This window comes from Pristiophorus japonicus, unplaced genomic scaffold (genome assembly GCF_044704955.1).
Source record: "Pristiophorus japonicus isolate sPriJap1 unplaced genomic scaffold, sPriJap1.hap1 HAP1_SCAFFOLD_354, whole genome shotgun sequence".
NCBI lineage: Eukaryota > Metazoa > Chordata > Chondrichthyes > Pristiophoridae > Pristiophorus > Pristiophorus japonicus.
In genome coordinates this window covers 636,100-657,480 of record NW_027253369.1, presented here as the reverse complement: position 1 = coordinate 657,480, position 21,381 = coordinate 636,100, and the positions used below count along the sequence as shown (strand labels likewise).

Genomic DNA, 21,381 nt, shown 5'->3' with positions numbered 1-21,381 from the left:
GGCAATCCTGAAACTGACCCCAGGACAATCCAGAAACTGACCCCGGGGGCATTCCAGAAACTGACCCCGGGGCAATCCTGAAACTGACGCCAGGGGCAATCCAGAAACTGACCCCAGGGGCAATCTTGAAACTGACCCCGGGGCAATCCAGAAACTGACCCCGGGGGGGAACCCTGAAACCGACCCCGGGGAAATCCTGAAACTGACCCCGGGGGGGAACCCTGAAACCGACCCCGGGCGATCCTGAAACTGACCCTGGGGGGGAACCCTGAAACTGACCCCGGGGCGATCCTGAAACTGACCCCGGGGGGGAACCCTGAAACCGACCCCGGGCGATCCTGAAACTGACCCCGGGGGGAACCCTGAAACCGACCCCGGGCGATCCCGGTGCTGTGCATTGACACTCAGCACGCGAGGGCGATTAGCTTCACCGTTAGTTGGACAGCAATTTTTGGGCCATTATGTTTAAAGAGAAAGCGAATGGTCTGAGGGCAGTACGGGTCACTGCACTGCTGGGACATGGGAAGCCCCTGCTCATCACAGCCACTCTCTCCCATCCAGCTATGCTGACGATCGAGCTTTGCATTCATTTCACATGTGAAGGACAGTGAATGGCAACCAAAGGCCTGGAATGTGTGCCTTCACCGGCTAGCCTGGAGCCCGGAGCCCAGAGTTCAGAGCCCAGAACCCAGACCCCAGGGCCCAGAGCCCAGAGCCCAGGGCCCAGGGCCCAGTACCCAGTATCCAGAGCCCAGAGCCCAGAACCCAGTGTCCAGAGCCCAGAGCCCAGAGCCCGGAGCCCAGAACCCAGTGTCCAGAGCCCAGAGCCCAGAGCCCAGAGCCCAGTACCCAGTGTCCAGAGCCCTATACCCAGTGTCCAGAGCCCAGAGCCCAGAACCCAGTGTCCAGAGCCCAGAGCCCAGAGCCCGGAGCCCAGAACCCAGTGTCCAGAGCCCAGAGCCCAGAGCCCCGAGCCCAGAGTTCAGAGCCCACAGCCTGGAGCCCGGAGCCCGGAGCCCAGAGCACAGAGCCCAGAGCCCAGAGCCCAGAGCCCAAACCCCGGAGCCCAGAGCCCAGTACCCAGTGTCCAGAGCCCAGTACCCAGAGCCCAGAGCCCAGAGCCCGGAGCCCAGAACCCAGTGTCCAGAGTCTGGGCCCAGAGCCCAGATCCCAGAGCCCTTAACCCAGAGCCCAGAGTCCGGGCCTAGAGCCCAGAGCCCAGAGCCCGGAGCCCAGAGCCCAGATCCCCGAGCCCAGGTCCCAGTGCCCAGGTCTCAGGGCCCAGAGCCCAGAGGCCAGAGCCCGGAGCCCAGGGCCCAGAGCCAAGAGCCCAGGTCCCGGAGCCCAGATCCCCGAGCTCAGGTCCCAGTGCCCAGGTCTCAGGGCCCAGAGGCCAGAGCCCGGAGCCCAGAGCCCAGGGTCCAGAGCCCAGAGGCCAGACCCCGGAGCCCAGAGCCCAGGGCCCAGAGCCCAGAGCCCAGAGCCCAGAGCCCAGGGCCCAGGGCCCAGAGCCCAGAAGCCCGAGCCAGAGCCCGGAGCCCAGAGGCCCAGAGGCCAGACCCCGGAGTCCAGAGTCCAGGGCCCAGAGCTCAGAGGCCAGACCCCAGAGGCCAGAGGCCCAGAGCCCAGAACCCAGAGCCCAGAGCCCAGAGCCCACGACCCAGAGCCCAGAGGCCAGAGGCCCAGAGCCCAGAGCCCAGGGCCCAGAGCCCAGAGGCCAGAGGCCCAGAGCCCAGAGCCCAGAGGCCAGAGGCCCAGGCACCAGAGGCCAGAACCCAGAGCCGAGAGCCCGGAGCCCGGAGCCCAGAGCCCAGAGGCCACAGGCCAGAGGCCAGAGGCCAGAGGCCAGAGCCCAGAGCCCAGAGCCCAGAGGCCAGAGCCCAGAGCCCAGAGCCCAGAGGCCAGAGGCTAGAGCCCAGAGCCCAGAGGCCCAGAGCCCAGGGCCCAGGGCCCAGAGACCAGAGGCCTAGAGCCCAGAGCCCAGAGGCTAGAGCCCAGAGCCCAGAGCCCAGAGCCCAGAGGCTAGAGCCCAGACCCCGGAACCCAGAGCCCAGTACCCAGTGTCCAGAGCCCAGTACCCAGAGCCCAGAGCCCAGAACCCAGTGTCCAGAGCCCAGAGCCCAGAGCCCGGAGCCCAGAGCCCAGTGTCCAGAGCCCAGAGCCCAGAACCCAGTGTCCAGAGCCCAGAGCCCAGAACCCAGTGTCCAGAGCACAGAGCCCAGAGCCCGGAGCCCAGAGCCCAGAGCCCAGAGCCCAGAGCCCAGAGCCCGGAGCCCAAAGTCTGGGCCCAGAGCCCAGATCCCAGAGCCCTTAACCCAGAGCCCAGAGTCCGGGCCTAGAGCCCAGAGCCCAGAGCCCAGAGCCCAGAGCCCAGAGCCCGGAGCCCGGAGCCCAGGGCCCAGAGCCCAGAGCCCAGGTCCCAGAGCCCAGATCCCCGAGCCCAGGTCCCAGTGCCCAGGTCTCAGGGCCCAGAGCCCAGAGGCCAGAGCCCGGAGCCCAGGGCCCAGAGCCCAGAGCCCAGGTCCCGGAGCCCAGATCCCCGAGCCCAGGTCCCAGTGCCCAGGTCTCAGGGCCCAGAGGCCAGAGCCCGGAGCCCAGAGCCCAGGGTCCAGAGCCCAGAGGCCAGACCCCGGAGCCCAGAGCCCAGAGCCCAGAGCCCAGGACCCAGAGCCCAGGGCCCAGGGCCCAGAGACCAGAGGCCAGAGGCCCAGAGCCCAGAGCCCAGAGGCCAGAGGCTAGAGCCCAGAGCACAGAGGCCCAGAGCCCAGGGCCCAGGGCCCAGAGGCCAGAGGCCCAGGGCCCAGAGCCCAGAGACCAGAGGCCAGAGGCCAGAGGCCCAGAGCCCAGGGCCCAGAGGCCAGAGGCCCAGAGCCCAGAGCCCAGAGACCAGAGGCCAGAGGCCCAGAGCCCAGAGCCCAGAGCCCAGAGGCCAGAGGCTAGAGCCCAGAGCCCAGAGGCTAGAGCCCAGAGCCCAGAGGCCCAGAGCCCAGGGCCCAGGGCCCAGAGACCAGCGGCCAGAGGCCCAGAGCCCAGAGCCCAGAGGCTAGAGCCCAGAGCCCAGAGGCCCAGAGCCCAGGGCCCAGAGGCCAGAGGCCCAGAGCCCAGAGCCCAGAGGCCAGAGGCCAGAGGCCCAGAGCCCAGAGCCCAGAGCCCAGAGGCCAGAGGCTAGAGCCCAGAGCCCAGAGCCCAGAGGCCCAGAGCCCAGGGCCCAGGGCAGAGCCCAGAGCCAATCCAGCTATAGCAAGGTGACATTCAGTGTTGGCACTGTGTGTTTGAGCGTGGGACCCAGTGACAGGTCAGCCTGCAGTTTCCCAGTTCTGCGTCTGTTTGATTGACAGCGAGTTGGGTGGAATTGGTTTGTTACGGATGGTCCGATACTGTCCGGATTGACTGGGCAAGTTCTGGTAATCAATCGTATTCTCCAGTTTGTTCGGGTGTCTGTAACGTAGAGGAGAAACACTGCAGTAATATCTGGGAATTGGCTGTGACTGATGCCTACACATTGACCCAGTTGGTCTGATAAGGCAGGAATTCGAGCCTCTCAGAGCTGCACATTACACGTCTCACACTCGGAGCTATTGACAGACGCAGGAATGTGTTGCACCTGATAATGTGTTAAAGCAATAAAGCCCTCAGTATCTGCTGAGCTGCAGGGAGTGCTGGGCTAAGTGTCAATCGCTGCTCTCAGAGCCCTGGAATAAAGCCTGGTGACAGAGTTTTGATATTCTGCAGGTTACTCATCGCTACCTCATCCTCCAGGAACCGTGCATACAACCGCCTCTTGTAAAACAGGGTGCTGCGATCAACAAATTAAAAATGCATTTCTCATCCCAAAATGCTGGGCGGGGCTGAGCAATGAGCTGAAGTCCCCCTCCCCCGCTCACAGTAATCCACGTGCTGTTTCTAATGTTGTTGGGTATGTAGTGAAGGATTGTAACTAAGGAAGACAGAAAGCAGGAAACTATAGACCAGTTAGCCTAACATCTCTGAACTTGATGCCTTACATCCTAGGGTCTTAAAAGAAGTGGCTGCAGAGATAGTGGATGCATTGGTTGTAGCCTACCACACAGCACTGCTCCCAGTCAAAATTCACGGCGTGGCCTTGGACAAAGTGAACCACTATCGGCAAGGGCAGACATCGATGACGAGATAGAACACTGCCTCCAGTGCGCCAGTGCAGCCATCAGTCGCCTGAGGAAGACCGTGTTCGAGGATCAGGCCCTCAAATCTAGCACCAAGCTTACGGTCGACAGGGCTGTAGTAATACCCGCCTCCTGTATGGCTCAGAGACATGGACCATGTACAGAAGACACCTCAAGTTGCTGGAGAAATACCACCAACAATGTCTCTGCAACTTCCTGCAAATCCCCTGGGAGGACAGACGCACCAACGTCAGTATTCTCGATCAGGCCAACATCCCCAGCATCGAAGCACTGACCACACTCGACCAGCTCCACTGGGCAGGGCCACATTGTCCACATGCCTGACACGAGACTCCCAAAGCAAGCGCTCTACTTGGAACTCCTACACGGCAAGTGAGCCCCAGGTGGGCAGAGGAAACATTTCAAGGACACCCTCAAAGCCTCCCTGATAAAATGCAACATCCCCACTGACACCTGGGAGTCCCTGGCCATAGACCGCCCTAAGTGGAGGAAGAGCATCCGGGAGGGCGCTGAGCACCTCGAGTCTCATCGTCGAGAGCATGCAGAAACCAAGCGCAGGCAGGGACTCCCAGGTGTCGGTGGGGATGTCGCACTTTATCAGGGAGGCTTTGAGGGTGTCCTTGTAACGTTTCCTCTGCCCACCTTTGACTTGTTTGCCGTGAAGGAGTTCTGAGTAGAGCACTTGCATTGGGAGTCTCGTGTCTGGCATGTGGACAATGTGGCCCACCCAGCGGAGCTGGTCAAGTGTGGTCAGTGCTTCAATGCTGACCTGAGAATTCACTTTTAGAGTGGAAGCAAGTCTTCCTTGATTTCGAGGGGCTGCCTATGATGATGAATCTCCTAAAATTCCCTGGATTCTGGGGAGATCCCAGCAGATTGGAAAAATGCAAATGTAACGCCCCTATTTAAAAAAGGAGGCAGACAGAAAGCAGGAAACTATAGACCAGTTAACCTAACATCTGTGGTTGGGAAAATGCTGGAGTCCATTATTAAGGAAGCAGTAGCAGGACATTTGGAAAAGCATAATTCAGTTAATCAGAGTCAGCATGGTTTTATGAAAGGAAATCATGTTTAACAAATTTGCTGGAGTTCTTTGAGGATGTAACGAGCAGGGTGGATAAGGGGAAACCAGTAGATGTCGTGTATTTGGATTTCCAGAAGGCATTCGATAAGGTGCCACATAAAAGGTCACTGCACAAGATAAAAGTTCACGGGGTTGGGGGGCATGGATAGAGGATTGGCTAACTAACAGAAAACAGAGAGTCAGGATAAATGGTTCATTTTCCGGTTGGTAAACAGTAACTAGTGGGGTGCCACAGGGATCAGTGCTGGGACCTCAACTATTTACAATCTATATTAATGACTTAGATGAAGGGACCGAGTGTAATGTAGCCAAGTTTGCTGACGATACAAAGATGGGTGGGAAAGCAATGTGTGAGGACACAAAAAATCTGCAAAGGGATATAGACAGGCTAAGTGAGTGGGCAAACATTTGGCAGATGGCGTATAATGTGGGAAAATGTGAGGTTATCCACTTTGGCAGAAAAAATAGAAAAGAAAATTATAATTTAAATGGAGAAAAATTGCAAAGTGCTGCAGTACAGAGGGACCTGGGGGTCCTTGTGCATGAAACACAAACAGTTAGTCTGCAGGTACAGCAAGTGATCAGGAAGGCAAATGGAATGTTGGCCTTTATTGCAAGGGGGATAGAGTATAAAAGCAGAGAAGTCCTGCTACAACTGTACAGGGTATTGGTGAGGCCACACCTGGAGTACTGCGTGCAGTTGTGGTCTCCGTATTTGAGGAAGGATATACTTGCTTTGGAGACTGTTCAGAGAAGGTGCACTAGGTTGATTCCTGAGATGTCGTTGTCATTGGGTTGTCATATGAAGAAAGGTGGTGTAGGTTGGGCCTATACTCATTGGAGTTCAGAAGAATGGGAGATGATCTTATTGAAACATATAAGATTCTGAGGGGGCTTGACAGGGTAGATGCAGAGAGGATGTTTCCCTCGTGGGGGAATCTAGAACTAGGGGGCATAGTTTCAGAATGAGGGGTCACATTTAAAACTGAAGAGAAATTTCTTCTCTCAGAGGGTTGTAAATCTGTGGAATTCTCTGACCCAGAGAGCTGTGGAGGCTGGGTCATTGAATATATTTAAGGTGGAGATAGACAGATTTTTGAGCGATAAGGCAGTGAGGGGTTATGGGGAGCGGGCAGGGAAGTGGAGCTGAGTCCATGATCAGATCAGCCATGATCTTATTGAATGGTGGAGCAGGCTCGAGGGGCCAAATGGCTGACTCCTGCTCCTATTTCTTATGTTCTTATTTTCTTGTGTACTGAGAGCTTCTTCCTGGTCATATCCAGGCGGGAACCTTCAGTCTGCTATTTCAGGCTGAAAGGCAATGATTGGATGTCCCTGGATTTCAGCCCTTGAACATCCCCACATTGTGGGCTAGACTGAAGACTAGGCATTCAGCCAATAGCAGAAGGGCACATTCCGGGACCTCAGCAGAGAGCGGGAGTGGATCTCAGCGGGAGTGAGGAATCTCAGAGGGTGTTGGCCACACAAGGAGTGTACGTGATTACCTCCTGGAAATGTTTTTGCGATGCTCCCAGCTTCAGCAATTCCCTACATCCTCACTCGATCCATAGCGTGGGTCCACGGCCAGCCGCTGCTCTCACTTGATCTACTGACCACTGATGTACCGCCAGCCTCCTGGGGCTCCCCACCACGAGCCAATCCCCGCTTACACTGCGGACACTGGTTGGGGTAGGCACAGGGCCCACAATGCTCCCGGGGAATGTCACCCCGACATCCCATTCCCAGCTCTCCTGCTGCACTATTTCCGGCTGGAATGTGCCACCTGCTGCTCGCGAGCTGGCTGCACTGAGCACACCACGTCACACATTGCTCACATACTGTGTCCTCATCATTGTCTGAAATCAGTCTCTCGACTGTGCATTGAGGCGCTGTGGGGCCTTCAGCCCATGTGGGAGGTTTGGTTGGGAGACACTGGAGGACAATGCAGGCTTGTCAGGCAGCAGAAGGATTGGTTCAGCACGATTGATAACACATCCCGAGTGTCTCTGGAGTATTGTGTCCAATTCTGGGCACTGCACTTTGGGAAGGATGTCACGGCCTGGGAGAGCGTGTCGAGGGGATTTCCTGGGATGGTCCAGGGATGGGGGACCTCAGTTACATGGAACATTGGAACATATAAACAGGAGTATTTCATTCATCCGCTTGAACCACTTCCGCCATTATCATGTGGGATTTTAACCTACATATCGATTGGTCAAATCAAATCGCACGGGGTAGCCTGGAGGAGGAATTCATAGAATGCATACGGGCTTGTTTCTTAGAACAATATGTTACAGAACCTACAAGGGAGCAAGCTATCTTAGAGCTGGTCCTGTGTAATAAGACAGGAATAATAAACGATCTCCTAGTAAAAGATCCTCTTGGAATGAGTGATCACAGTATGGATGAATTTGTAATACAGATTGAGGGTGAGGAAGTAGTGTCTCAAACGAGCGTACTATGCTTAAACAAAGGGGACTACAGTGGGATGAGGGCAGAGTTGGCTAAAGTAGATGGGAAACACAGACTAAACGGTGGCACAATTGAGGAACAGTGGAGGACTTTTAAGGAGCTCTTTCATAGTGCTCAACAAAAATATATTCCAGTGAAAAAGAAGGGCAGTAAAAGAAGGGATAACCAGCCGTGGATAACCAAGGAAATAGAGGAGAGTATCAAATTAAAAACCAATCCGTATAAGGTGGCCAAAGTTCGTGGGAAACTAGAAGATTGGGAAAATTTTAAACAACAGCAAAGAATGAATAAGAAAGTAATAAAGAAAGGAAAGATAGATTACGAAAGTAAACTTGCGCAAAACATAAAAACAGATCGTAAAAGCTTTTACCGATATATAAAACGGAAAAGAGTGACTAAAGTAAATGTTGGTCCCTCAGAAGGTGAGAAGGGGGATTTAATAATGGGAAATGTGGAAATGGCTGAGACCTTTAACAATTATTTTGCTTCAGTCTTCACAGTGGAAGACACAAAAACCATTCCAAAAATTGCTGGTCACAGGAATGTGGGAAGGGAGGACCTTGAGACAATCACTATCACTAGGCGGGTAGTGCTGGATAGGCTAATGGGACTCAAGGTGGACAAGTCCCCTGGTCCTGATGAAATGCATCTCAGGGTATTAAAAGAGATGGCGGAAGTTATAGCAGATGCATTCGTTATAATCTACCAAAATTCTCTGGACTCTGGGGAAGTACAAGCGGATTGGAAAGCAGCTAATGTGACACCTCTGTTTAAAAAAGGGGGCAGACAAAAGGCAGGTAACTATAGGCCGGTTAGTTTAACATCTGCAGTGAGGAAAATGCTTGAAGCTATCATTAAGGAAGAAATAGCGGGACATCTAGATAGCAATAGTGCAATCAAGCAGACGCAACATGGATTCATGAAGGGGAAATCATGTTTAACTAATTTACTGGAATTCTTTGAGGATATAACGAGCATGGTGGATAGAGGTGTACCGGTGGATGTGGTGTATTTAGATTTCCAAAAGGCATTCGATAAGGTGCCACACAAAAGGTTACGGCAGAAGATAAAGGTACGCGGAGTCAGAGGAAATTTATTAGCATGGATCAAGAATTGGCTGGCTAACAGAAAGCAGAGAGTCGGGATAAATGGGTCCTTTTCGGGTTGGAAATCGGTGGTTAGTGGTGTGCCACAGGGATCGGTGCTGGGACCACAACTGTTCACAATATGCATAGATGACCTGGAAGAGGGTACAGAGTGTAGTGTAACAAAATTTGCAGATGACACAAAGATTCGTGGGAAAGCGAGTTGTGTAGAGGACACAGAGAGGCTGCAAAGAGATTTAGATAGGTTAAGCGAATGGGCTAAGGTTTGGCAGATGGAAAACAATGTCCGAAAATATGAGGTCATCCACCTTGGAAAAAAAAAACAGTAAAAGGAAATATTATTTGAATGGGGAGAAATTACAACATGCTGCAGTGCAGAGGGACCTGGGGGTCCTTGTGCATGAATCCCAAAAAGTTAGTTTGCAGGTGCAGCAGGTAATCAGGAAGGCGAATGGAATGTTGGCCTTCATTGCGAGAGGGATGGAATACATAGAAACATAGAAACATAGAAACATAGAAACATAGAAACATAGAAAATAGGTGCAGGAGCAGGCCATTCAGCCCTTCTAGCCTGCACCGCCATTCAATTAGTTCATGGCTGAACATGAAACCTCAGTACCCCCTTCCTGCTTTCTCGCCATACCCCTTGATCCCCCGAGTAGTAAGGGCTTCATCTAACTCCCTTTTGAATATATTTAGTGAATTGGCCCCAACCACTTTCTGTGGCAGAGAATTCCACAGGTTCACCACTCTCTGGGTGAAGAAGTCTCTCCTCATCTCGGTCCTAAATGGCTTACCCCTTATCCTTAGACTGTGACCCCTGGTTCTGGACTTCCCCAACATTGGTAACATTCTTCCTGCATCTAACCTGTCTAAACCAGTCAGGATTTTAAACGTTTCTATGAGGTCCCCTCTCATTCTTCTGAACTCCAGTGAATACAAGCCCAGTTGATCCAGTCTTTCTTGATAGGTCAGTCCCACCATCCCGGGAATCAGTCTGGTGAATCTTCGCTGCACTCTCTCAATAGCAAGAATGTCCTTCCTCAAGTTAGGAGACCAAAATTGTACACAATACTCCAGGTGTGGCATCACCAAGGCCCTGTACAACTGTAGCAACACCTCCCTGCCCCTGTACTAAAATCCCCTCGCTATGAAGGCCAACATGCCATTTGCTTTCTTAACCGCCTGCTGTACCTGCATGCCAACCTTCAATGACTGATGTACCATGACACCCAGGTCTCGATGCACCTTCCCTTTTCCTAATCTGTCACCATTCAGATAATAATCTGTCTCTCTGTTTTTACCACCAAAGTGGATAACCTCACATTTATCCACATTATACTTCATCTGCCATTCATTTGCCCACTCACCTAACCTATCCAAGTCACTCTGCAGCCTCATAGCATCCTCCTCGCAGCTCACACTGCCACCCAACTTAGTGTCATCCGCAAATTTGGAGATACTACATTTAATCCCCTCGTCCAAATCATTAATGTACAATGTAAACAGCTGGGGCCCCAGTACAGAACCTTGCGGTACCCCACTAGTCACTGCCTGCCATTCTGAAAAGTACCCATTTACTCCTAGTCTTTGCTTCCTGTCTGACAACCAGTTCTCAATCCACGTCAGCACACTACCCCCAATCCCATGTGCTTTAACTTTGCACATTAATCTCTTGTGTGGAACCTTGTCGAAAGCCTTCTGAAAGTCCAAATATACCACATCAACTGGTTCTCCTTTGTCCACTTTACTGGAAACATCCTCAAAAAATTCCAGAAGATTTGTCAGACATGATTTCCCTTTCACAAATCCATGCTGACTTGGACCTATCATGTCACCATTTTCCAAATGCGCTGCTATGACATCCTTAATAATTGATTCCATCATTTTACCCACTACTGAGGTCAGGCTGACCGGTCTATAATTCCCTGCTTTCTCTCTCCCTCCTTTTTTAAAAAGTGGGGTTACATTGGCTACCCTCCACTCGATAGGAACTGATCCAGAGTCAATGGAATGTTGGAAAATGACTGTCAATGCATCCGCTATTTCCAAGGCCACCTCCTTAAGTACTCTGGGATGCAGTCCATCAGGCCCTGGGGATTTATCGGCCTTCAATCCCATCAATTTCCCCAACACAATTTCCCGACTAATAAAGATTTCCCTCAGTTTCTCCTCCCTACTAAACCCTCTGACCCCTTTTATATCCGGAAGATTGTTTGTGTCCTCCTTAGTGAATACCGAACCAAAGTACTTGTTCAATTGGTCTGTCATTTCTTTATTCCCCGTTATGACTTCCCCTGATTCTGACTGCAGGGGACCTACGTTTGTCTTTACTAACCTTTTTCTCTTTACATATCTATCGAAACTTTTGCAATCCGTCTTAATGTTCCCTGCAAGCTTCTTCTCGTACTCCATTTTCCCTGTCCTAATCAAACCCTTTGTCCTCCTCTGCTGAGTTCTAAATTTCTCCCAGTCCCCGGGTTCACTGCTATTTCTGGCCAATTTGTATGCCACTTCCTTGGCTTTAATACTATCCCTGATTTCCCGAGATAGCCACGGTTGAGCCACCTTCCCTTTTTTATTTTTACGCCAGACAGTAATGTACAATTGTTGTAATTCATCCATGCGGTCTCTAAATGTCTGCCATTGCCCATCCACAGTCAACCCCTTAAGTATCATTCGCCAATCTATCCAAGCCAATTCACGCCTCATACCTTCAAAGTTACCCTTCTTTAAGTTCTGGACCATGGTCTCTGAATTAACTGTATCATTCTCCATCCTAATGCAGAATTCCACCATATTATGGTCACTCTTCCCCAAGAGGCCTCGCACAACGAGATTGCTAATTAGTCCTCTCTCATTACACAACACCCAGTCTAAGATGGCCTCCCCGCTAGTTGGTTCCTCGACATATTGGTCTAGAAAACCATCCCTTATGCACTCCAGGAAATCCTCCTCCACCGTATTGCTTCCAGTTTGGTTAGCCCAATCTATGTGCATATTAAAGTCACCCATGATAACTGCTGCACCTTTATTGCATGCACCCCTAATTTCCTGGTTGAATCCCTCCCCACTGTTTGGAGGTCTGTACACAACTCCCACTAACGTTTTTAGTACAAAAGCAGGGAGGTCCTGCTGCAACTGTACAGAGTATTGGTGAGGCCGCACCTGGAGTACTGCGTGCAGTTTTGGTCACCTTACTTAAGGAAGGATATACTAGCCTTGGAGGGGGTACAGAGACGTTTCACTAGCCTGATTCCGGAGATGAGGGGGTTACCTTTTGATGATAGATGGAGTGGACTGGGTATTTACTCGTTGGAGTTCAGAAGGATGAGGGGTGATCTTATAGAAACATTTAAAATAATGAAATGGATAGACAAGATAGAGGCAGAGAGGTTGTTTCCACTGGTCGGGGAGTCTAGAACTAGAGGGCACAGCCTCAAAATACGGGGAGCCAATTTAAAACCGAGTTGAGAAGGAATTTCTTCTCCCAGAGGGTTGTGAATCTGTGGAATTCTCTGCCCAAGGAAGCAGTTGAGGCTAGCTCATTGAATGTATTCAAATCACAGATAGATAGATTTTTAACCAATAAGGGAATTAAGGGTTATGGGGAGCGGGCGGGTAAGTGGAGCTGAGTCCACGGCCAGATCAGCCATGATCTTGTTGAATGGCGGAGCAGGCTCGAGGGGCTAGATGGCCTACTCCTGTTCCTAATTCTTATGTTCTTATGTTCTTATGTTCTTATGATTGAAGGCCGATAAATCCCCGGGGCCTGATAGTCTACATCCCAGAGTACTTAAGGAAGTTTCCCTACAAATAGTGCATGCATTGGTGATCATTTTCCAACGTTCTATAGACTCTGGATCAGTTCCTATGGACTGGAGGGTAGCTAATGTAAACCCTTTTTAAAAAAGGAGGGAGAAAGAAAACAGGGAATTATAGATCGGTTAGCCTGACATCAGTCGTGGGGAAAATATTGGAATCAATTATTAAAAATGTAATAGCAGCGCATCTGGAAAGCAGTGACAGGATCGGTCCAAGTCAGCATGGATTTATGAAAGGGAAATCTTGCTTGACAAATCTTCTAGAATTTTTTGAGGATGTAACTAATAGAGTGGACAAGGGGGAGCCAGTGGATGTGGTGCATTTAGACTTTCAAAAGGCTTTTGACAAGGTCCTACACAAGAGATTAGTGTGCAAAATTGAAGCACATGGTATTGGGGTAATGTACTGAGATGAGGAGAAACTTCTTCACTCAGAGAGTTGTTAACCTGTGGAATTCCCTACCACAAAGAGTTGTTGATGCCAGTTCATTGGATATATTCAAGAGGGAGTTAGATATGGCCCTTATGGCTAAAGGGATCAAGGGGTATGGAGAGAAAGCAGGAAAGGGGTACTGAGGGAATGATCAGCCATGAACTCATTGAATGGTGGTGCAGGCTGAAAGGGCCGAATGGCCTACTCCTGCACCTATTTTCTATGTTTCTATGTTTCTACTGAAATGGATAAAGAACTGGTTTGCAGGCAGGAAGCAAAGAGTAGGAATAAAAGTGCCCTTTTCAGAATGGCAGGCAGTGACTAGAGGGGTACCACAAGGTTCAGTGCTGGGACCCCAGCTATTTACAATGTACATTAATGATTTCGATGAAGGAATTAAATGTAATATCTCCAAGTTTGCAGATGACACTAAGCTGGGTGGTGGTGTGAGTCTGTGAGGAGGATTCTAAGAGGCTGTAGGGTGACTGGGACAGGTTAGGTGAGTGGGCAAATAGATGGCAGATGAAGTATAATCAAGATAAATGTGAGACTATCCACTTTGGGGGCAAAAACAGGAAGGCAGAATATTATCGGAATGGTGACAGATTAGTAAAAGGGGAGGTGCAACGAGACCTGGGTGTCATGGTTCATCAGTCATTGAAAGTTGGCATGCAGGTACAGCAGGCGGTGAAGAAGGCAAATGGCATGTTGGCCTTCATAGCGAGGGGATTTGAGTATTGGAGCAGGGAGGTCTTACTGCAGTTGTACAGGGCCTTGAGGCTACACCTGGATTATTGTGTACAGTTTTGGTCTCCTAATCTGAAGAAGGACATTCTTGCTATTGAGGGAGTGCAGCGAAGATTCACCAGACTGATTCCCGGGATGGCAGGACTGACATATGAAGAAAGACTGGATCGACTAGGCTTATATTCACTGGAATTTAGAAGAATGAGAATCATATAAAATTCTGACGGGATTAGACAGGTTAGATGCAGGAAGATTGTTCCCGATGTTGGGGAAGTCCAGAACCAGGGGTCACAGTCTACGAATAAGGGGTAAGCCATTTAGGACTGAGATGAGGAGAAACTTCTTCACTCAGAGAGTTGTGAGCATGTGGAATTCTGTATCACAGAAAGTTGTTGAGGCCAGTTCGTTAGATATATTCAAAAGGGAGTTAGATGTGGTCCTTATGGCTAAAGGGATCAAGGGGTTTGGAGAGAAAGCAGGAATGGGGTACTGAGGGAATGATCAGCCATGATCATATTGAATGGTGGTGCAGGCTCGAAGGGCCGAATGGCCTACTCCTGCACCTATTTTCTACGTTTCTATGTTTGTATGTTAACTTGATTGAGTTTTTTGATGAGGTAACAGAGAGGGTTGATGAGGACAATGTAGTTTCCGTGGTGTACACGGATTTCCAAATGGCGTTGGACAAAGTGCCACATAATCGGCTTGCAGCAAAGTTGAACCCATGGAATAAAAGGGACAGGGGCAGTATGGATACGGGATTGGCTCAGTGACAGGAAACCGAGAGTAGTGGTGAATGGTTGATCCTCGGACTGGAGGAAGGTATACAGTGGTGTTCCCCGGGGTCAGTACTGGGACCTCTGCTTTCCGTGATATATATTAATTAATTAGACTTGGGTGTACAGGGCACAATTTCAAAATCTGCCGATGACACAAAACTTGGAAGTGTAGACATAGACACAGACAGGCTGGTGAAACGGGCGGACACGTGGCAGATGGAATTTAACCCAGAAAAGTGTGAAGTGATACATTTTGGTCGGAAGAATGAGGAGAGGCAATATAAACTAAAGGGTCCAATTCTAAAGGGGGGACATGAACAGAGAGACCTGGGGGTATATGGGCACAAATCACTGAAGGTGGCAGGGCAGGTTGAGAAAGGGTTAAAAAGGCTTCCGGGATCCTGGGCTTCATAAATAGAGGCACAGAGTACAAAAGCAAGGAAGTTATGATGAACCTGTATAAATCATTGCTTTGTCCTCAACTAGAGTATTGTGTCCCATTCACAGCACTTTAGGAAGGATGTGAAGGCCTTAGAGAGGGTACGGGAGATTTACGAGAATGATTCCAGGGATGGGGAAACATCGAAACATAGAAACATAGAAAATAGGTGCAGGAGTAGGCCATTCGGCCCTTCGAGCCTGCACCACCATTCAATAAGATCATGGCTGATCATTCACCTCAGTACCCCTTTCCTGCTTTCTCTCCATACCCCTTGATCCCTTTAGCCGTAAGGGCCATATCTAACTCCCTCTTGAATATATCCAATGAACTGGCATCAACAACTCTCTGTGGTAGGGAATTCCACAGGTTAACAACTCTCTGAGTGAAGAAGTTTCTCCTCATCTCAGTCCTAAATGGCCTCGCTCTTATCCTAAGACTGTGTCCCCTGGTTCTGGACTTTCCCAACATCGAGAACATTCTTCCCGCATCTAATCAGGAAGGATAGAATAAAAGGAAAAGGAGGTGGGGTAGCATTGCTGGTTAAGGAGGAGATTAAGGCAATAGTTAGGAAGGACATTAGCTTGGATGATGTGGAATCTATATGGGTAGAGCTGCAGAACACCAAAGGGCAAAAAACGTTAGTGGGAGTTGTGTACAGACCTCCAAACAGTAGGAGTGATGTTGGGGAGGGCATCAAACAGGAAATTAGGGGTGTGTGCAATAAAGGTGCAGCAGTTATAATGGGTGACTTTAATATGCACATAGATTGGGCTAACCAAACTGGAAGCAATACGGTGGAGGAGGATTTTCTGGAGTGCATAAGGGATGGTTTTTTAGACCAATATGTCGAGGAACCAACTAGGGGGGAGGCCATCTTAGACTGGGTGTTATGTAATGAGAAAGGATTAATTAGCAATCTCGTTGTGCGAGGCCCCTTGGGGAAGAGTGACCATAATATGGTGGAATTCTGCATTAGGATGGAGAATGAAACAGTTAATTCAGAGACCATGGTCCAGAACTTAAAGAAGGCTAACTTTGAAGGTATGAGGCGTGAATTGGCTGAGATGGATTGGCGAATGATACTGAAGGGGTTGACTGTGGATGGGCAATGGCAGACATTTAGAGACCGCATGGATGAACTACAACAATTGTACATTCCTGTCTGGCATAGAAATAAAAAAGGGAAGGTGGCTCAACCGTGGCTATCAAGGGAAATCAGGGATAGTATTAAAGCCAAGGAAGTGGCATACAAATTGGCCAGAAATAGCAGCGAACCTGGGGACTGGGAGAAATTTAGAACTCAGCAGAGGAGGACAAAGGGTTTGATTAGGGCAGGGAAAATGGAGTATGAGAAGAAGCTTGCAGGGAACATTAAGACGGATTGCAAAAGTTTCTATAGATATGTAAAGAGAAAAAGGTTAGTAAAGACAAACGTAGGTCCCCTGCAGTCAGAATCAGGGGAAGTCATAACGGGGAACAAAGAAATGGCGGACCAATTGAACAAGTACTTTGGTTCAGTATTCACGAAGGAGGACACGAACAACCTTCCGGTTATAAAAGGGGTCGGGGGGTCTAGTAAGGAGGAGGAACTGAGGGAAATCCTTATTAGCCGGGAAATTGTGTTGGGGAAATTGATGGGATTGAAGGCCGATAAATCCCCAGGGCCTGATGGACTGCATCCCAGAGTACTTAAGGAGGTGGCCTTGGAAATAGTGGATGCGTTGACAGTCATTTTCCAACATTCCATTGACTCTGGATCAGTTCCTATGGAGTGGAGGGTAGCCAATGTAACCCCACTTTTTAAAAAAGGAGGGAGAGAGAAAACAGGGAATTATAGACCGGTCAGCCTGACATCGGTAGTGGGTAAAATGATGGAATCAATTATTAAGGATGTCATAGCAGTGCATTTGGAAAGAGGTGACATGATAGGTCCAAGTCAGCATGGATTTGTGAAAGGGAAATCATGCTTGACAAATCTTCTGGAATTTTTTGAGGATGTTTCCAGTAGAGTGGATAAGGGAGAACCAGTTGATGTGGTATATTTGGACTTTCAGAAGGCGTTCGACAAGGTCCCACACAAGAGATTGATGTGCAAAGTTAGAGCACATGGGATTGGGGGTAGTGTACTGACATGGATTGAGAACTGGTTGTCAGACAGGAAGCAAAGAGTAGGAGTAAATGGGTACTTTTCAGAATGGCAGGCAGTGACTAGTGGGGTACCGCAAGGTTCTGTGCTGGGGCCCCAGCTGTTTACACTGTACATTAATGATTTAGATGAGGGGATTAAATGTAGTATCTCCAAATTTGCGGATGACACTAAGTTGGGTGGCAGTGTGAGCTGCGAGGAGGATGCTGTGAGGCTGCAGAGCGACTTGGATAGGTTAGGTGAGTGGGCAAATGCATGGCAGATGAAGTATAATGTGGATAAATGTGAGGTTATCCACTTTGGTGGTAAAAACAGAGAGACAGACTATTATCTGAATGGTGACAGATTAGGAAAAGGGGAGGTGCAAAGAGACCTGGGTGTCATGGTACATCAGTCATTGAAGGTTGGCATGCAGGTGCAGCAGGCGGTTAAGAAAGCAAATGGCATGTTGGCCTTCATAGCAAGGGGATTTGAGTACAGGGGCAGGGAGGTGTTGCTACAGTTGTACAGGGCATTGGTGAGGCCACACCTGGAGTATTGTGTACAGTTTTGGTCTCCTAACCTGAGGAAGGACATTCTTGCTATTGAGGGAGTGCAGCGAAGGTTCACCAGACTGATTCCCGGGATGGCGGGACTGACCTATCAAGAAAGACTATATCAACTGGGCTTGTATTCACTGGAGTTCAGAAGAATGAGAGGGGACCTCATAGAAACATATAAAATTCTGACGGGGTTAGACAGGTTAGATGCAGGAAGAATGTTCCCAATGTTGGGGAAGTCCAGAACCAGGGGTCACAGTCTAAGGATAAGGAGTAAGCCATTTAGGACCGAGATGCGGAGGAACTTCTTCACCCAGAGAGTGGTGAACCTGTGGAATTCTCTACCACAGAAAGTTGTTGAGGCCAATTCACTAAATATATTCAAAAAGGAGTTAGATGAGGTCCTTACTGCTAGGGGGATCAAGGGGTATGGCGAGAAAGCAGGAATGGGGTACTGAAGTTGAATGTTCAGCCATGAACTCATTGAATGGCGGTGCAGGCTAGAAGGGCCGAATGGCCTACTCCTGCACCTATTTTCTATGTTTCTATGTTTCTAACCTGTCCCGTCCCATCAGAATCTTATATGTTTCTATGAGATCCCCTCTCATCCTTCTAAACTCTAGTGAATAAAGGCCCAGTTGATCCAGTCTCTCCTCATATGACAGCCCAGGCATCCCTGGAATCAGTCTGGTGAACCTTTGCAGCACTCCCTCAATAGCAAGAACGTCCTTCCTCAGATTAGGAGACCAAAACTGAACACAATATTCCAGGTGAGGCCTCACTAAGGCCCTGCATAACTGTAGTAAGACCTCCCTGCTCCTATACTCAAATCCAGATTCACAACCCTCTGGGAGAAGAAATTCCTTCTCAACTCGGTTTTAAATTGGCTCCCCTGTATTTTGAGGCTGTGCCCCCTAGTTCTCGTCTCCCCGACCAGTGGAACCAACCTCTCTGACTCTATCTTGTCTATCACTTTCATTATTTTAAATGTTTCTATAAGATCACCCATCATCCTTCTGAACTCCAACGAGTAAAGACCCAGTCTACTCAATCTATCATCATAAGGTAACCCCCTCATCTCCGGAATCAGCCTAGTGAATCGTCTCTGTACCCCCTCCAAAGCCAGTATACCCTTCCTTAAGTAAAGTGACCAAAACTGCACGCAGTACTCCAGGTGCGGCCTCACCAATACCCTGTACAGTTGCAGCAGGACCTCCCTGCTTTTGTACTCCATCCCTCTCGCAATGAAGGCCAACATTCCATTCGCCTTCCTGATTGCCTGCTGCACCTGCAAACTAACTTTTTGGGATTCATGCACAAGGACCCCCAGGTCCCTCTGCACCTCAGCATGTTGTAATTTCTCCCCATTCAAATAATATTCCCTTTTACTGTTTTTTTTCCCAAGGTGGATGACCTCACACTTTCCGACATTGTATTCCATCTGCCAAACCTTAGCCCATTCGTTTAACCTATCAAAATCTCTTTGCAGCCTCTCTGTGTCCTCTACACAACCCGCTTTCCCACTAACCTTAGTGTCATCTGCAAATTTTGTTACACTACACTCTGTCCCCTCTTCCAGGTCATCTATGTATATTGTAAACAGTTGTGGTCCCATCACCGATCCCTGTGGCACACTACTAACCACCGATTTCCAACCCGAAAAGGACCCATTTATCCCGACTCTCTGCTTTCTGTTAGCCAGCCAATTCTCGATCCATGCTAATACATTTCCTCTGACTCCGCGTACCTTTATCTTCTGCAGTAACCTTTTGTGTGGCACCTTATCGAATGCCTTTTGGAAATCTAAATACACCACATCCACCGGTACACCTCTATCCACCATGCTCGTTATATCCTCAAAGAATTCCAGTAAATTAGTTAAACATGATTTCCCCTTCATGAATCCATGTTGCATCTGCTTGATTGCACTATTCCTATCTTGATGTCCCACTATTTCTTCCTTAATGATAGTTTCAAGCATTTTCCCCACTACAGATGTTAAACTAACCGGCCTATAGTTACCTGCCTTTTGTCTGCCCCCTTTTTTAAACAAAGGCGTTACATTAGCTGCTTTTCAATCTGCTGGTACCTCCCCAGAGTCCAGAGAATTTTGGTAGATTATAACGAATGCATCTGCTATAACCTCCGCCATCTCTTTTAATACTTTGGGATGCATTTCATCAGGACCAGGGGACTTATCTACCTTGAGTCCCATTAGCCTGTCCAGCACTACGCCCCTAGTGATAGTGATTGTCTCATGGTCCTCCCTTCCCACATTCCTGTGACCAGCAATTTCTGGCATGGTTTTTGTGTCTTCCACTGTGAAGACCAAAGCAAAATAATTGTTAAAGGTCTCAGCCATTTCCACATTTCCCATTATTAAATTCCCCTTCTCATCTTCTCAGGGACCAACATTTACTTTAGTCACTCTTTTCCGTTTTATCTATCTGTAAAAGCTTTTACTATCTGTTTTTATGTTTTGCGCAAGTTTACCTTCGTAATCTATCTTTCCTTTCTTTATTGCTTTTTTAGTCATTCTTTGCTGTTGTTTAAAATTTTCCCAATCCTCTCGTTTCCCATTAATCTTGGCCACCTTACACGCATTGGTTTTTAATTTGATACTCTCCTTTATTTCCTTGGTTATCCACGGCTGGTTATCCCTTCTCTTACCACCTTTCTTTTTCACCGGAATATATTTTTGTTGCGCATTATGAAAGAGCTCCTTAAAAGTCCTCCACTGTTCCTCAATTGTGCCACCGTTTAGTCTGTGTTTCCCATCTACTTTAGCCAACTCTGCCCTCATCCCACTGTAGTCCCCTTTGTTTAAGCATAGTACGCTCGTTTGAGACACTACTTCCTCACCCTCAATCTGTATTACAAATTCAACCATACTGTGATCACTCATTCCGAGAAGATCTTTTACTAGGAGAATGTTTATTATTCCTGTCTCATTACACAGGACCAGATCTAAGATAGCTTGCTCCCTTGTAGGTTCTGTTACATATTGTTCTAAGAAACAATCCCGTATGCATTCTATGAATTCCTCCTCCAGGCTACCCCGTGCGATTTGAGTTGACCAATCGATATGCAGGTTAAAATCCCCCATGACTACTGCCGTTCCTTTTTCACATGCCTCCATTATTCCCTTGATTATTGCCCGCCCCACTGTGAAGTTATTATTTGGGGGCCTATAAACTACGCCTACCAGTGACTTTTTCCCCTTACTATCTCTAATCTCCACCCACAATGATTCAACATTTTGTTCATTCGAGTCAATATCGTCTCTTACAACTGCCCTGATATCATCCTTTATTAACAGAGCTACCCCACCTCCTTTCCCTTCTTGTCTATCTTTCCGAATCGTCAGATACCCTGTATGTTTAATTCCCAGTCTTGGCCACCCTGCAACCACGTTTCTGTAATGGCCACCAAATTATACCCATTTGTCATGATTTGTGCCGTCAACTCATTTACTTTATTTTGAATCCTGCGTGGTTTAGGTAAAGTGTTTTAATACTAGTGTTTAAACCATGATTTTTAGTTTTGACCCCTCCTGCAGCCCCTTTATATTCAGTGGCCCTTTTTGTTTTTTGCCTTGTGTTTCTCTGCCCTCCACTTTTACTCATCTCCTTTCTGTCTTTTGCTT

At 48.9% G+C, this 21,381-nt stretch overlaps 1 protein-coding gene across 1 annotated transcript; it reads left to right on the top strand.

The window, feature by feature from the left end:
- Positions 1 to 611: 611 nt before the first annotated feature.
- LOC139250228 (uncharacterized) lies at positions 612 to 3,169 on the top strand. Its single transcript, XM_070872723.1, has 3 exons — positions 612 to 845; positions 1,024 to 2,458; positions 2,550 to 3,169. The coding sequence occupies exons 1-3, from the start codon at positions 612 to 614 to the stop codon at positions 3,167 to 3,169; spliced, it is 2,289 nt and encodes a 762-aa protein (XP_070728824.1).
- Positions 3,170 to 21,381: the final 18,212 nt, after the last annotated feature.

What these genes read in the sequence shown, in the direction of transcription:
- LOC139250228 (XM_070872723.1), top strand. Translation starts at nt 612, where the DNA reads ATGGCAACCAAAGGCCTGGAATGTGTGCCTTCACCGGCTAGCCTGGAG. An exon ending in AGCCCAGAGCCCAGAGCCCA is followed by an intron (nt 846 to 1,023) that starts GTACCCAGTGTC and finishes CGGAGCCCAGAG; the next exon opens with CACAGAGCCCAGAGCCCAGA. An exon ending in GCCCAGGTCCCAGTGCCCAG is followed by an intron (nt 2,459 to 2,549) that starts GTCTCAGGGCCC and finishes CCCCGAGCCCAG; the next exon opens with GTCCCAGTGCCCAGGTCTCA.